The sequence below is a fragment of the Alexandromys fortis genome, unplaced genomic scaffold (assembly GCF_014885135.2).
Source record: "Alexandromys fortis isolate MF-2015 unplaced genomic scaffold, M_Fortis_MF-2015_v1.1 scaffold_237, whole genome shotgun sequence".
Classification (NCBI taxonomy): Eukaryota; Metazoa; Chordata; class Mammalia; order Rodentia; family Cricetidae; genus Alexandromys; species Alexandromys fortis.
In genome coordinates, this window is record NW_026068137.1 from 1 (window position 1) to 14,423 (window position 14,423).

Sequence of the window (14,423 nt, forward strand, 5' to 3'; positions counted from 1 at the left end):
AATGTCCATCCTGAGACTGTGGATCTCAGTTCCGTGTTTACTGTGAGACGGTCACAACATCTGGAAGACAACGACTGCAACTGTTGCATCTTTGTATTTATTACTTGATGTAATAAAGCTTATTTTCATTAAAAAAAAAAAACAAAAAAAAACAAAAAAAACGTTCTATTATTAATTGCACAGATTCTTCCCATGATCCTGTAGGTTAGTACACAAAAATCTCCATTTTCTCTTCTTAAAATTCTGTACTGATTTAAAGCCCCATCCTTAATTAATCCTCCTTGTATCTGCTGGGGAGCCTCAATCATGGTCCTTCACCATGCAGCACACAGCAGAGTGAGCCCTGTACCCCACCTGTAGCACACCGGGCTGGTCCAGTTGTCAGGGGCACAGGTGAGCCGGCCTTGAGAGCATGAGAGCTACAGAGCTTATCCTGCCCATCCCTGGCCCATGCTGCTGCAGGGGCCATGGTATCATCTGGACCAGGGCTGTGGCTGAGGGCCAAGTCTGAGTCGATGGCCCTGCCACACCCAGGGACTGTGTTAATGTCTGTACCTTTTGAGACCATCGAAAACAGAGTCAACGTCAGGGTTCGGGTTGTCACCTGAGGCCATGTTGATTTCTGAGGGCCATACTGCCACACAGGGGTGGGGTGGGGGTGCATACTGATGATCTGAGTGACCTGCACAACAACCTGGGACCATGGAGACATCTGGGCCAGGGCTGCTACCAAGGGCCATGTCTGGGTCTGTGGCCCTGGAACAGCCATGGACTGAGTTGATGTCTGTGACTGCTGTTACCAAAAGGGCTCAGCAGATGCCCAGGGTCTGAGACTCATGCTACCATTAGGGCTACACTGACCTGGGTGCTCTGTGTTGCCACTGGGCCATGATGACGTCTGGGCCTGAGCTGCTGCCCAGGGCTGTATCTGAGTCCACGGTCTTCCTGCAGTTGGGGTCTGTGATGAAGTCCACGGCCCATGTTAGCACAGGTGCTCACTGGAGCCATGCTGTGTTGAGCCAGTCCCACCCACCGTCCCTGGTTGGTCCCACCCTCACTGGATACTGCATCTGGAGAGCTGGCCTTATCCCCTCAGGGGAGAGTTCGCCCCTGCACTTGGGAAAGATGGTCCCACCCCTCCCCACAGGCATGCACCTCACCTGGGCAGCACAGTAGATCTTACTGGGGATGCAGGTAAGAAGGCCCTGAGGGTGAGAGAGCAGTAGAGCCGACCCCGACCTCCTCTTCTGCCAGGTGGTGGCATGAGTGACCAAAATATGTCCTCCTGCCCCCACTCATTACCTCCTGTGACAGGGGAGAGCTGGCTCTGGGGTCATGAGAGTGAGATGACTAGCCCCGCCCCTCATCAGCGGCAGCACAGAGGAGCACGCCCAGCTCTATACCCCACATGGGCAGCAGTCAGCTGACTCTGTTGCCAGGGGCACAAGCGAGCCAACCTTGAGGGCATGAGTTCTGAAGAGCTGATTCTCCCCCTCCTCCCACCGTATGCCCTTTACAGCAACTGGGAGGGAGGGCCCTGGACCTTGCCCGGGCAACCCTATAGGGCCCTGGTGATGTGTGGGTGACCCAGATCTGAGGACCTGAGAGCAGAACTGACCCAGCTCCGAGCTGCAGGCGGCACTGGGTAAGCTGGTGGAGGCACTGCTGGAGAGATCACCTGGGCAGTGACCATGAGGGAGCGAACACTTGCAAGACAAGAAGAATGGACGAAAGGGTAAACTATGACTCAACGGACCACACTACAGACAGCTTCCATGACAAGGTTCTTCTCCTTTGTTTTCTTTTTTTTTTTTTAATTTGTCTGATTTGAGGGGGAGGCCAGATGGGAGGAGATGGGGAAATAAGTGGGATCAGAATGATTCCACAAAGAATCAATAAAAGAAAATATTCAATCTCTTAAAAAAGTACAAGTCTTTCATCTGTGGCCTCCTTTAAAAGTCAAAATTAAATTAAATACGTTCTTCAAGAGAGAAAAACCAAGACACCCGCCCAATGTGAAGACAGCAAAACCAAAGTCCAACAGTATAAATAACTCAATTAATTATCTGAGAGTCACTCACTATCTTGTGGACTCCTCCAAAGGGTTTGGGTTCCTTACCCGGTCTGCCCTCTGCAGTCCACACAGTTCATCTTCCACACTCTGGCTGACTCCACCCCTCTGCAGCTACTGTTCTTGGTGCTCTTCTCATGGTATTGGCATCTCCAAAATGCTGGGGTCCCTTGCGGCAACTGGGCTGCACTTTCACCGATTACCTCTCACTGGCTCTCGTCATGATGCCGAGCCTCAATTTCTTCGCATGACTCCTTCAGTCCTGGGCCTTCAAATGCTACTGAAGCTGCACCTTCACCAATGGCCTCTTCTTGTCACAGTGCCAAGTCACAACTAGGCTCTATTATCCCTTCATAGCTGCAAAACTACTATCACCTTGGTGATGCTTACACATTACCAGGTCCTGCTGCCAACACAAGGTACAGCTACGGCCGGCCGTCTCTGGAACACAGCTTTTCTCTGCTGTCAGAAAAAAAACTTCCCATTAGATTTTACCAGTGACGCTGGTCTCTTCTTAATCACTTCAGCTAACAGCATCAATTGTCCTAGTAACAAAGAGAGTTCACTTTAGTGCTTCTGCTACCTTGTTAATCACAGCTGATACTTTCAGCCCCGGCTAACCAGAACCACAGAATCTTAATTCAAAATAACAAATGGCCCTGGCAGCCTTTAAACTTCCCTCTGGAACTCCCCAAGCTGGCTTCCATTCTCCATGGTGCTCTCAACATTCTTACCTTCCAGATTTTCACAGAACATCCCACCGAGCTCTTAACACTCAATGAGATGGCTCTTCTAGCCCAAAGCTGCAGAGTCTTTCCAGAACCCTCCCCCAAATCAGAGTGATGCCCCACTGTGCTGGCACCAACATGTCTTAGCGAGGGTTTCTATGGCTACGACAAAACACCGTGACAAAAAAGCAGGTGGGCGAAGAAAATGTTTATTTGGCCCACTCTCCCTCATTGCTGATCACCACTGAAGGAAGTCAGGACAGGATCCACAGGCAGGAGTTGATGCAGAGTCCACAAAGATGTGTTGCTTATTGGCTTGCTTCTCCTGGCTTGCTCAGCCTGGTTTCTTATAGAACTCAGGACCACTAGCCTAGGGATGGTATCACCCACCATGGGGTGTGTCCTCCCCCATTGGTCACTAATTGAGAAAATGCCTTAGAGCTGGATCTCATGGAGGTATTTCCTCAACTGTGGTTCCTTCCTTTCTGATGATTCTAGTTTATATCAAGTTGACCCACAAAGCCACGCAGTACAAGCCCTATATGTGGTTCTTTGTGCTTGAATTTAACTAGGCCTGCACCTACAGTGAAGTCTTGTCCCCCCCCCCCACCTTTGGGCCATGAGTTTGGAATGTACAGAACAAGCTTAAGGCTTAAAGACACTACTTAATAGAATAGGGACAGGTGAATACTGGGTTTGAGAAAAGGGAGCTAATGCACCGAAAATGATAGAGAATGTTGTCCTACAATGCAATGGCATCCCTAGATCGAAGAGGTCAATTTAGAGCTCAATACTAATGTTAATGATTTTGTTCAACTTGGTTTTTTTTTGTTGTTGTTTTTGTTTATATTTTACTAAGTTCTTTCACTTACTTTCCTTTTTCTTTCCTTCTCTTCTTCCCTTCCTCCTTCCTTCCTTATTGTTTGGTGGGAACATCCAGCTCACTCACTGAGCTACTGCTTGAGCCAGAAAGCCCCATTCCTGTCTGTCAAAACCCCACTGACTCAGAGACTCTCTGAAGAAAGAGAAGGCAACAAGAAGCCCAGTTCTACATTCTTCAGGGATAAGGCAGCTCCTCCCCTGAAGTTGCCAGCTGCCCAAGGCCCCCACTAAAGAATTCCGTTTTTGATCATACTTGGGCATAAACCCAGCTTGTGGCAGACACACATCACCCATGCCTACAACCTATAGAACCTCCCTGCTTTAGTTCTGGAATGTGACTTCTGCCTCAATCTCCTGCCTCAGGCTGGAGAACTCACCCAAGAGTTGCTCTGCTCAAATAACCATGTTCTTTTACTTTTTAATTCGGCTTGATCTGGATTATTGTGTCAGTGGGGAAACCCATTTATGGGGTACAGAAAATCTATTATTTTCTTTTTATTTATTTCGGTTTTTCTAAACAGGATTTCTTTTGTGTATTACTGGCTGCCCCTACAACTAGTTCTCTGGAACAGGCTAGCTTCCAATTTATTGATTATCTTGCTTTTGTCTCAGGAATCAATGATTAAAAGCAGCTGCCACCATGCCTGGCTTCTGAAATTGGTTTTGAGTCAGGGTCTCATCGTGTAGCCATGAGTGGCTTTCAAATCACAATTCACCTTTCTTGGGAGTGCAGAAATTATGGGCTTGCACCTGTACTTTCCTGCAATGTTTTGACATTATAGGCTGGCGCATGGTATGGTTACAGTTGGCCAATCAAGGACCATACTACTAAAAGGAACGAACTTTCCGGCCAAGAGCATGAATGGTCATAGTGCGCTTCCCCTGCAGACATTTCCTTCTTTCTCTCTTCCTTCCTTTCTTCCTTCCTTCCTTCCTTCCTTCCTTCCTTCCTTCCTTTCTTTCTTCTTTCTTTTTCTCTTTCTTTCTTTCTTTCTTTCTTTCCTTCTTTCTCTCTCTCTCTCTGTCTGTCTCTGTCTCTCTCTCTCTCTTTCTTTCAGCTTTGTTTAGCAAACAGTCACCCCAGGACCTCTTCTGGGGGACACCTAGACACATCACAAGGACAAAATGGTGAATGTGCCTTGAGCTGCTAGGAACCAGGGGGCCAGTTTGGGACACTAGCTGAAGTTTGTAATGGCCTGTGAAGTACACTGGAAGTTGGCCTGTGGCACAGCAATGCCTTTGCCCATGTACACTTATCCTGCAGGCAACCTGTAGTTCTGACATCCCCCACACAACATGCATCCTGTGGCAGCTTGGCCCTCAGATACCAATAGGGGCCCAGATCACAGGGCCATGAGCAGTATCCAACAGTGACAGGAGCCATGGTTGTCAGCACATGCTCCCTTGGCTGTCCCAGGGCCCGGGACCAAGACCTGAGCCTTATTCACAGCCAATGTCCATCAGCAGGTCATTTATGACAGCCCCTTCCTCAACACTCACCTCTCCAGATGCACCTCTCTCCCCAGCCCACCATCCACTCTGCCTCTCCTTCTCTTCCACTTCCCCACCATACCCTCTCTCACAATGATACCCAAACACCCTACCCTGGGGTTCTAGGCAGGGTCTCAAGTGGTGCTTGATTGAGTCCTGACTGCCCAAGCCACTAAGCATGGTGCAGAGCTATTGCTTTTCCTCTCTCCCATGCCCAGGCCTAGAAACCTCAGTCAGCACTTGGTAGGATGCCCGACCAGAGGCAGTGGGCAGCTTCCTATGTGATGTGTTCTGCCTAGACCAAGAAGTTTAGGGGGAGCCATCTTTGTCTTCCACCAACTCAAGTCTTGCCAGGGACCATGAGAAGCAAATGGCAACTAGTGTTCAGATGTCAACCCACCAGAGACATGGTTACTGATGGAGGATTAATCCTGTCCAGAAAAAATACTGAACCATCTTTCTATCCCTTATTCACACTGTCCATATAACAGAAGTAAAGAGTAAAATTGACAAATATCTTATTCAGGAGTCTAATAAATTTGGTCTCTAAACATAACCATCGAAGATGTTCTTCATATGAAAATGTTTTGATTAATCTTAGTCATGTTTTGAGAGACTGTCCTTCTAGCTAAGTAATTTCCCTCCTGGGGATTTCCAAAGTGCCCCCATGAAAATGATAATCACAGCTTGACTTGTTGATCACTTAATCTCCACATGGGGGGGATGGAGGAAGGCATGAAATTCTCAACCATTATGGGTCATCCCAGAGAGGAATGTTTGCTGAGAAAGTCTGTTTCCCAAGATAACCTGTCTCCCTTGGACAAATAATTTCAGTAAGGAAGATGATCCAACTTCCTCGTTCCCATGCCCCTTCTATAAAGGTTCAGGTGACTTTCTCCCATTGCACAGCTTCCCTACACAGCAAGAATTTAGGTGCCACTTGCTATGTATCCTAATGACCAGTGTCCTCTGTTTGAAGTCAAACTCTGACCTCCTTCCAGCCTTCTGTCCCCTGCACCCTAAAATCTAGCAAATTGAAAACAGTAATTTTTTTGGGCTCCAAAGAAGTCCATCCTGTAAAATGATTAATTCCTGATTAAATATTCCTTCATACAATTTCCACTACTTGGAGAGGCCTAGAGCAAAACAAACAACAATGCAATCCCAAGTCAAAGCACAAGCCCGAGAGAGCTTTTCAAAAAGTCCCATTTTTGCCTCAGAAATGGTTAGTGCAAAAGAAAATTCTAATTTAAAGTTTGCCAAGTGCTGTTGGTTGCAAGAGGTCATGGGAATATACAGCAATGACAACTAGTGTTTAACAAGCTGACCTACCTGAAAAGCCACACTTGGCAAAGCCATAGATAGGGTTGATTGTAAATGATTGGTTGTTTTCTGTCAATAACTTTCTCGGGTACCACTAGTATACCTCCTTAATAAGAACAGTTGTGGGGTTCTTTCCACAGCCCTTTGATGGTATGTTTTACACTTATAGGGTACACATATAGCTGTGGATGGTCGGGAGGATGATTTCTGCTTAATCTATATAATTTTGATGAACAGAAATAATAGTAGGATATTTTACATTACTCAGATTGACAGAGGATTCTCAGTCACAAAGACAGCCTTTTACACAAACAGCTGTTTGGACTTTAAAGTAGATTCAAAGGAAGCTGGTTGCCCTTAGAGATGAATATTTGGTTGCTCCTAGAGACAAATACATGAGGTCATTTTCCCAGCTGTTTTGCTGATTAAAGGTCAGGATAGAAGCAACTTTATTAGAGATAACTGTCTCAGTAATTGATTTTCTGCACATAGTCCCAGTCTCAGGCTCACAGTTCAGCCAATTGTTTACCATCCGGGAACCCTCACCAACTTAGAGCTACATGCATGGGTCAATGCACCATCACTAGCCTAAGAGAAATGATGTGACTTATTTTGTATTGGGAGAATGGGCCGGGCCCTGAAAATGTAAGTTATCACTGTCCTGAGTGTGGCTGTGAGAGGAACAGCGGTGAGAGATGGCTGTGCGGAGCTCCGTGAGAGCTGCTGCAGAAGTGAGCCAAGTGTGTTTATGTGCGGACCTCATGAGAGATGAAGAAGCAGAAGTGTGAGGGAGAGCGGGAAGTGGGAAAAGTGGAGAAGTATGTGTGAGAGAGAGCTATGGAAAAAGCCGCTGCTACATAAGAAACCACGTGAAGAGCTGTGTGAGAGAGTATGGAGGAACTGTGCGAAGCGCTGTATGGTGAGAGAGCTGTGTAAATGAGCCATGTAAATGAGATGTACAGCCGTGTAAATGAGCTATGTAAATGAGGTGTACAACAGTGTAAATGAGGTGTACAGCAGTGTAAATGAGGTGTACAGCCATGTAAATGAGCTATGTAAATGAAGTGTATAGCTATGGCTGGGTGGAGATTTGTCTATGTGTGAAGACAAGGAAGAGGAAGCTGTACGAAAAGAGATGTAACAGAGAAATGTATGTATAGACAGATGTGTAGCCATGTGAAAATAGGTATGTATAGCCGTGTAGGAGAGAGATGTATATATGTAAAGAGAGACGTATATTAGTATATGGAGATATGCAGCTTTGGCAGACAGAATGAGTCAGAGAGCATTTTTAAGACTCGTTAAAAGAGAAAGTTACTGGAGAGATGGCTCAGCGGTTAAGAGCATTGCCTGCTCTTCCAAAGGTCCTGAGTTCAATTCCCAGCAACCACATGGTGGCTCACAACCATCTGGAATGAGGTCTGGTGCCCTCTTCTGGCCTGCAGATATACACACAGACAGAATATTGTATACATAATAAATAAATAAATAAATAAATAAATAAATAAATAAATAAATGTTTTAAAAAAAGCTAAAAAAAAAAAGAGAGAGAAAGTTACATTCTGAAAGTGTGGTCCCTTATTTTCCCCCTTAGATAGAAAAATTCTAGCTCTCCAATAGATAGAAACTTATTTCTAAAGATAAGAATATTCCTAATCCCTCACTACTCTGGGGCATTTTTTTTTTTGTTACCCTGCAGCTGGCCTCCCCTGATCTGTTGAAAATTCTCTCCTTCTGTGATGAGGAATTTTGGCCCACTCTCACAAAGGGAACAATCCAATCCTCTCATATCATCATTTTAAAAACATCATCATGTTTTAACTAAACACACATACAATGAGGAGTTTTTTTTCCTGGGGAATATAACCTAATACCAAAGCTTCAGACACCCTCCACAATCTTCCACACCAATCTGGACTCAGTCCCACCAACGTGGTAGCTCTCCAAGTTCTGATGAGGTGCAAGTTCCACGTGCCTTTTCACCACAGCAAGAACGTGGCCTGGGACAGAGTTGTTTGCCAGGACAGTACAGGGTGGGGGACCTTGTGCAGCACAGCTCTGGCTTTGTGCTCTGGACGGTGCTCTGGAAAGGAGAAAAGCAACACGCTACCCTCTAGGGTAGTCCTGTTGACAGAGTGCCAGGGGAACGTCAAAGCTGCAGAGGCACAGTCTCTGCTGTCCCAGAAAACAACTTAAAATGCCAGGAGCTCTGGATACACTCACTCTTTCCTGCCTCTAGTGGACCAAGGTGTCCTGTGGGACTAAAGTCAGCAGAAATGAATGTCGGATGGGACCAACACAATACATCTCTCAGCTTCTACACTGGGTTCAAACCCAGCTACAGTGGTGAGGCTTTCTGAATACCCATGCACCTCGGTGGACATTTGATGAAAGGAAGTAAAAGAATCCCTGATTGATGAAAAAGACATATGGCTTGGATATTCCTGATTGAAGATCCTGAGGCCAAAATCAATGCAGTTGGGGTAGAAGGAATTCTGAATTCTTTCCAGATCCAGGAATGAAGAGGAGGGTCTGCTATGCAAACACAATAATCTGGAATGGGACCTTTTCACACCTTATACTTAAACCTATCCATCTCCTTGTTCGGCTGTGTGTTTTGGTTTTTTGAATCATAGTCTCTCTATTATGGAGCTGGACTAGCCTAAAACACACAATGTAGTCTAGGCTAACTTGGCGTTCAAATCACCTACTTCTGCCTCCAAAGCACCGGGATAAAAGGCTTCATCTACCATGTCCTACTCAACCATTGTATACAAAGAAAATTAGAATACCAACAAGAGAATACAACTACTAAATGCACAGAAAAATGAAATTACATGGCAGCAATACTCAACAAATTATTCAAGAGTTATAAAGTGGATACTAGATCTCAAGCAAAGTATAGCCAGACTATAATACGCAGCTCCAGAGAGGCTAGGTAACAAGGAGGACCAAAGAGGAATGCACAGACCACCCTGGGAAGGGAAATTAGATGAGGTCTCCTGGGTAAACTGGGGGCGAGGTGGGGCAGTAAAGGGGAGAGGATGGGGGATGAGAACATGAGGTAAGGATGGTCGAGATCTGGAGAAAGAGTGGGAGAGCATTGAAAGAGATATTTTTATAGAGAGAGCCATAATGGGGTTAGGGAGAAACCTGGTACTAGGGAAATTCCCAGGAATCCATAAGGATGACTCCAGCAATAGTTGAGAGGGTGCCTGAACTGGTCTCTCCCTGTGATCAGATTGATTAATATCTGAAGAGTCATCACAGAACCTTCATCTAGTAATTGAGGGAACCAGGTGCAGAGACCCACAACCAACTATCAGGCCAAGGAGGGAATATATGAGCAAGGGAGGTCAAGATCATGAAGATCTGCAGAGACAACAGAACCAACCTTGTGGAAACTCACGAACCCTAGATTGACAGCTGTGGAGCCTACATGGGACCAAACTAAGCCCTCTGCATGTGGGAGACAGTTGTGTAGCTTGCTGTGAGGGTCCCCCAGGAGTGGGGCCAGGATCTATCCCTGGTACATGATCTTTCTAGCTTGTTGGAGCCCATTCCCTATTGTAAAAGGCCATGCTCAGCCTTAATGCAGGGGGAAAGGTTTGATTCTGCCCAACTTAATGTGCCAGACTCTGTTGATTCCCCATGGGAGGCTTTACCCTTTGGGAGAAGTGAATGGAGGTTGGGCTGGCAGGGGGGAGGGGGAGACAAGGGGCAGGTAGGAAGAGGGGTGGGAGGGAGAACTGTGGTTATAATGTAAAATGAAATTAATAAAAATAAAAAGATAAATGTCCAGACACTTTCTAGATGTACTTGGAACCAAAATAAAAGAAATTCTTCTCTCACACCATAGAGATGAAGAAATTTTTGGCCCCCAAATAGGAGTGATGTCTACATACACAAGAAAAACTCATTCACAAGCCTCAAGATGGAACTGACAAAGAGGTCCTTACCTAGTGATGAGGTAGGGACACCTAAGAATTTAACTCCGGTAGCTCGCCATGCCTGCTATTGCTTCTGCTGTAAATAAAGTTATTTCAACACCTTTATATTCACCAGAGGGACAATACTATCTACACATGCATAAAGGTACAATAAGTGAGGTGACCTGAGTCTGCAGGGCAGGCGAATCTTCCAGGCTCTGGTGTCTTTAGCTCTTGTATCTTTCCTGCAATCTACACAATCTTGTGTAGACTTGTACGTACACAAGAGGGAGCTATGGAGCAGCCTGAAATGCAAGCCGTATCTCAACAGTGAAAGGGGGCAGGAAAGGGGGAAAGGTGCTCAAGGGAAGGTGTCATGGGCCATTAACTTAGCATCAATCTCCAAGATCTAACTGGGTGGTTGTAAGAGTGCTCACTTGGGTGAATAAAACTCCTGTGCATCAAAACTCCCATTCTCTCAGCTGCCACTGCCTTTTATATGTTGATCCCGAGGACCTCCTGAAGTTTCTAACTTTTTTTTGTTTTCATTAGCTATTTTATTTTATTTATCATTTTATTTATTTATTTATTAAAGATTTCTGTCTCTTCCCCACCGCCGCCTCCCATTTCCCTCCCCCTCTCCCAATCAAGTCCCCCTCCCTCATCAGCCCAAAGAGCAATCAGGGTTCCCTGCCCTGTGGGAAGTCCAAGGAGTTTCTAACTTTTGTCTGTCTCAATTCCCCTGTGGTTCTACAAAAACTTATGAGGCTGCAGAAGGATTATGAAAAACTATTTCCTTACTTATGGCTAAAATAGTATAGAACTACAAGAAACTGTCAAAATAAATAAAAGCATCAGTAAAAACTGAAAAAGAAAACTCCAAATCTTTGCTTGAAGAATACTGAGAAGTACGAAGTACAAGATTTCCATGAATGTAGTTGATGATGAGACGGTGACTGTGGAAAGGTTAAAGCACTTACTGCTCCTCCAAAGTACTGAAGTTTGAACCCTAGTACTGAGCTCACTCACCTCACAACTGCTTCTAATTTGAGTTCCTGGGGATCCTACACCCTTTTCTGACTCCAGGTTCTTACATGCATGGGCACACAAACAAAATAGACTGACAAAAACTATAAACTTTAGGGAAAAAAAAGTCTACATAAATGATAACCAGAAAATGCTTAGTCACGTAAGTCTAATTACCAAGAAGGCTTTTCTACCATATGTATGTGTGTGTATGTGATATATATATATGATATATATATATATATATATATATATCAACTGTTCAATATGACAACTCTTACAAGTTAAATTACTAGGGCAGAAAAAGGATTTTTCACAATGCTTACATGCATAAGTCTTCATTCTTGAGTGAATTCTTTCATGGCTGGAATGATCATAAAGTTGACGGAACAGTTTCTTCATGCATTACATGGAAACAGTTTCTCTCCGGTGTGAATTCTTTCATGAGTAATATGGTAAGAGGGACTGGTGAAGGATTTTCCACGGGTTTTACATGCATAAAGCTTCTCTCCAGTGTGAATTCTTTCATGAGAGTTGCACCAACTGAATTTGGCAAATGTTCTCTACAATGTTTACATGTTTAAGGTTTCTTTCCAGTATGAGCTCTTTCATGCTTGTTACGATAGCCAGAACTGGTGAAGGCTTTTCCACAATGTTTACACGTGTAAGGCTTCTCTCCAGTGTGAATTTTTTCATGACTGTTACGAGAACTCAAAATGGCAAAGGTTTTGCCACAGTGCTTACATGCATAAGGTTTCTCTCCAGTGTGACCCCTTTCATGAGCACTACACCAAATAGAACTGATAAAGGCTTTTCCACAATGCTTACACACATAAGGCTTCTCTCCAGTATGAAGTTTTTCATGAGTGTTACGGGAACTCAAAATGGCAAAAGTCTTGCCACAGTGCTTACATGCGTAAGGCTGCTCTCCAGTGTGAATTCTTTCATGAATGTTACGATAACTGGCTTGGGAGAAGGCTTTTCCACAGTGCTTACATGCGTAAGGCTTTTCTCCAGTGTGACTTCTTTCATGAGTGATAAGAGAACCCAAAATGACGAATGTTTTGCCACAGTACTTACATGCATAAGGTTTCTCTCCAGTGTGAATTCTTTCATGAACGTTCCGATAACTGCAATTGTTGAAAGATTTTCCACAGTGTTTACATGTGTAAGGCTTCTCTCCAGTGTGACTTCTTTCGTGAGTGATACACCCAGTCAAACTGGCAAAGGTTTTGCCACAATGCTTACATGCGTAAGGTTTCTCTCCAGTGTGAATTCTTTCATGAATGCTACAAGAAGTGGGACTAAGGAAGCTTTTTCCACAAAGTTTACATGCATAAATCTTCTCTCCAGTGTGAATTTTCTCATGACAGTTACGAGACCTCAAAATGGCAAAGGTTTTGCCACAGTGCTTACATGCGTAAGGTTTCTCTCCAGTGTGAATTCTTTCATGAATGCTGCAATAACTGGAACTTCTGAAGGCTTTTCCACAGTGCTTACACATGTAAGGCTTCTCTCCGTTGTGACCCCTCTCATGAGTGTTGCACCAGCTAGAACTGGTGAAGGCTTTTCCACACTGCTTACATGCATAAGGCTTCTCTCCAGTGTGAGTTACTTTATGTTTCTCAAAACACGAAGCATACTTAAATGTTTTCCCACATTGTTTACAAGTGTATTTTTTCTCTCCAATATGACTTTTTTCAGGGGTGATAAGGTCACTGGAATCAATGAAGGCTTCTTCACTGTGGTTATGAGCAAACGATTTCACTTCTGTATGGATTCCATTATCTTCTGCACTACATGTATATCTCCTTAATATTTTCCCATTGAGTTTATCTCCACATTGTGTTCTCTTGTGAGGCTGATCAGAAGGGAGATTCCGACAGGCTTCCTTACACTGTTGATTCTTATAAGATTTCTCTCTGGGAAAAGTTCCAAGTACCTGGAGTGATTCAGAATGACTGGTATTTTCCCAATGTTTCTGATGTATAAAGGACTCCTTACAGTGAGATTGTTTCCCTTTAGCTTGGTTTCTGAGATATACAGGTGAGAATGAATGACCAATGATGCTTCTTACATGCAACTGGCTTTCATATCCTGTTATTGCAGGAGGCATGTCTTCATTAATCATATTCTTTAGAATTGGCTGAAGGTTGTCATCACACTGAATATTATATTCATATCCACAATCTTTCTCAATCAACTGAGTTCTGCAAGAAACGAGAAGATGATTACTATAAAAAAAAAGGGAAACACTGAAGGCTAGTTCATGTGGTCTGCTACAACTTTACTATTAGAGAGGTTGTAGCATAATACCTCCAATGTTGAGGACAGTGTAACCATTTGTGAAATCCATTATCTGCAAAGAAACAGAGTGTTGACTATGGAGGTAGCAGGATGGTGGTGGTGGTGGTGCACACCTTTAATCAAGCACTAAGGAGGCAGAGGTGGACAGAATTCTGTGAGTTCAGTACCAGCCTGATCTACAGAGCTAATTCCAGGACTGCTAGGGCTAAAAAAGAGGAACCCTGTCTCAAAAAGCCAAAACCAAAAACTAAAACCAAACAAGCACATGCAGGAGCTGTATCATAGTTTTGGAGGTTAAGAGCAATTCTTGCTCTTCCAATAGACCAGGGTTTTATGACCAGCATTTATGTAGAGAACTCACAAATTCCTGTTAGTCTTGAGTTGAAGGATCTATTGGGGTTTTCTGGTGGCCACAAATCTTTGTACCATAAGAAGTATACAACGTATACATATGCATACATATAACATAACTAATGGATAAAAATGGAGTAAACATCCAGTCATGGGTCTTAGCATTAAGAGAAAATTATGACAATCACGTAAAGTTGTGGAACATTGTGGCATTTGGCATTCTACGTCCTCAACCTGTGTTGGTTAGTTTGTAATCAACCAGAAGCATCTAAGGTCATCAGAGAATAGGGACCCTTGATTGAGAAAATGACTCAA

At 44.3% G+C, this 14,423-nt stretch overlaps 1 protein-coding gene across 1 annotated transcript in view; it reads right to left on the reverse strand.

Moving 5' to 3' along the window:
• Window positions 1-171: 171 nt before the first annotated feature.
• The window catches only part of LOC126491122 (zinc finger protein 791-like), a 33,719-nt gene continuing 19,467 nt past the window's right edge, over window positions 172-14,423 (reverse strand). Inside the window, exons 6-7 of the mRNA XM_050126547.1 lie at window positions 11,777-13,660; window positions 172-2,533 (exon numbers count right to left, since the gene is read on the reverse strand). Of these exons, the coding sequence (XP_049982504.1) occupies window positions 12,031-13,660 (1,630 nt within the window). The 3' untranslated portion in view covers window positions 172-2,533; window positions 11,777-12,030. The remainder of the gene's footprint in view (window positions 2,534-11,776; window positions 13,661-14,423) is intronic.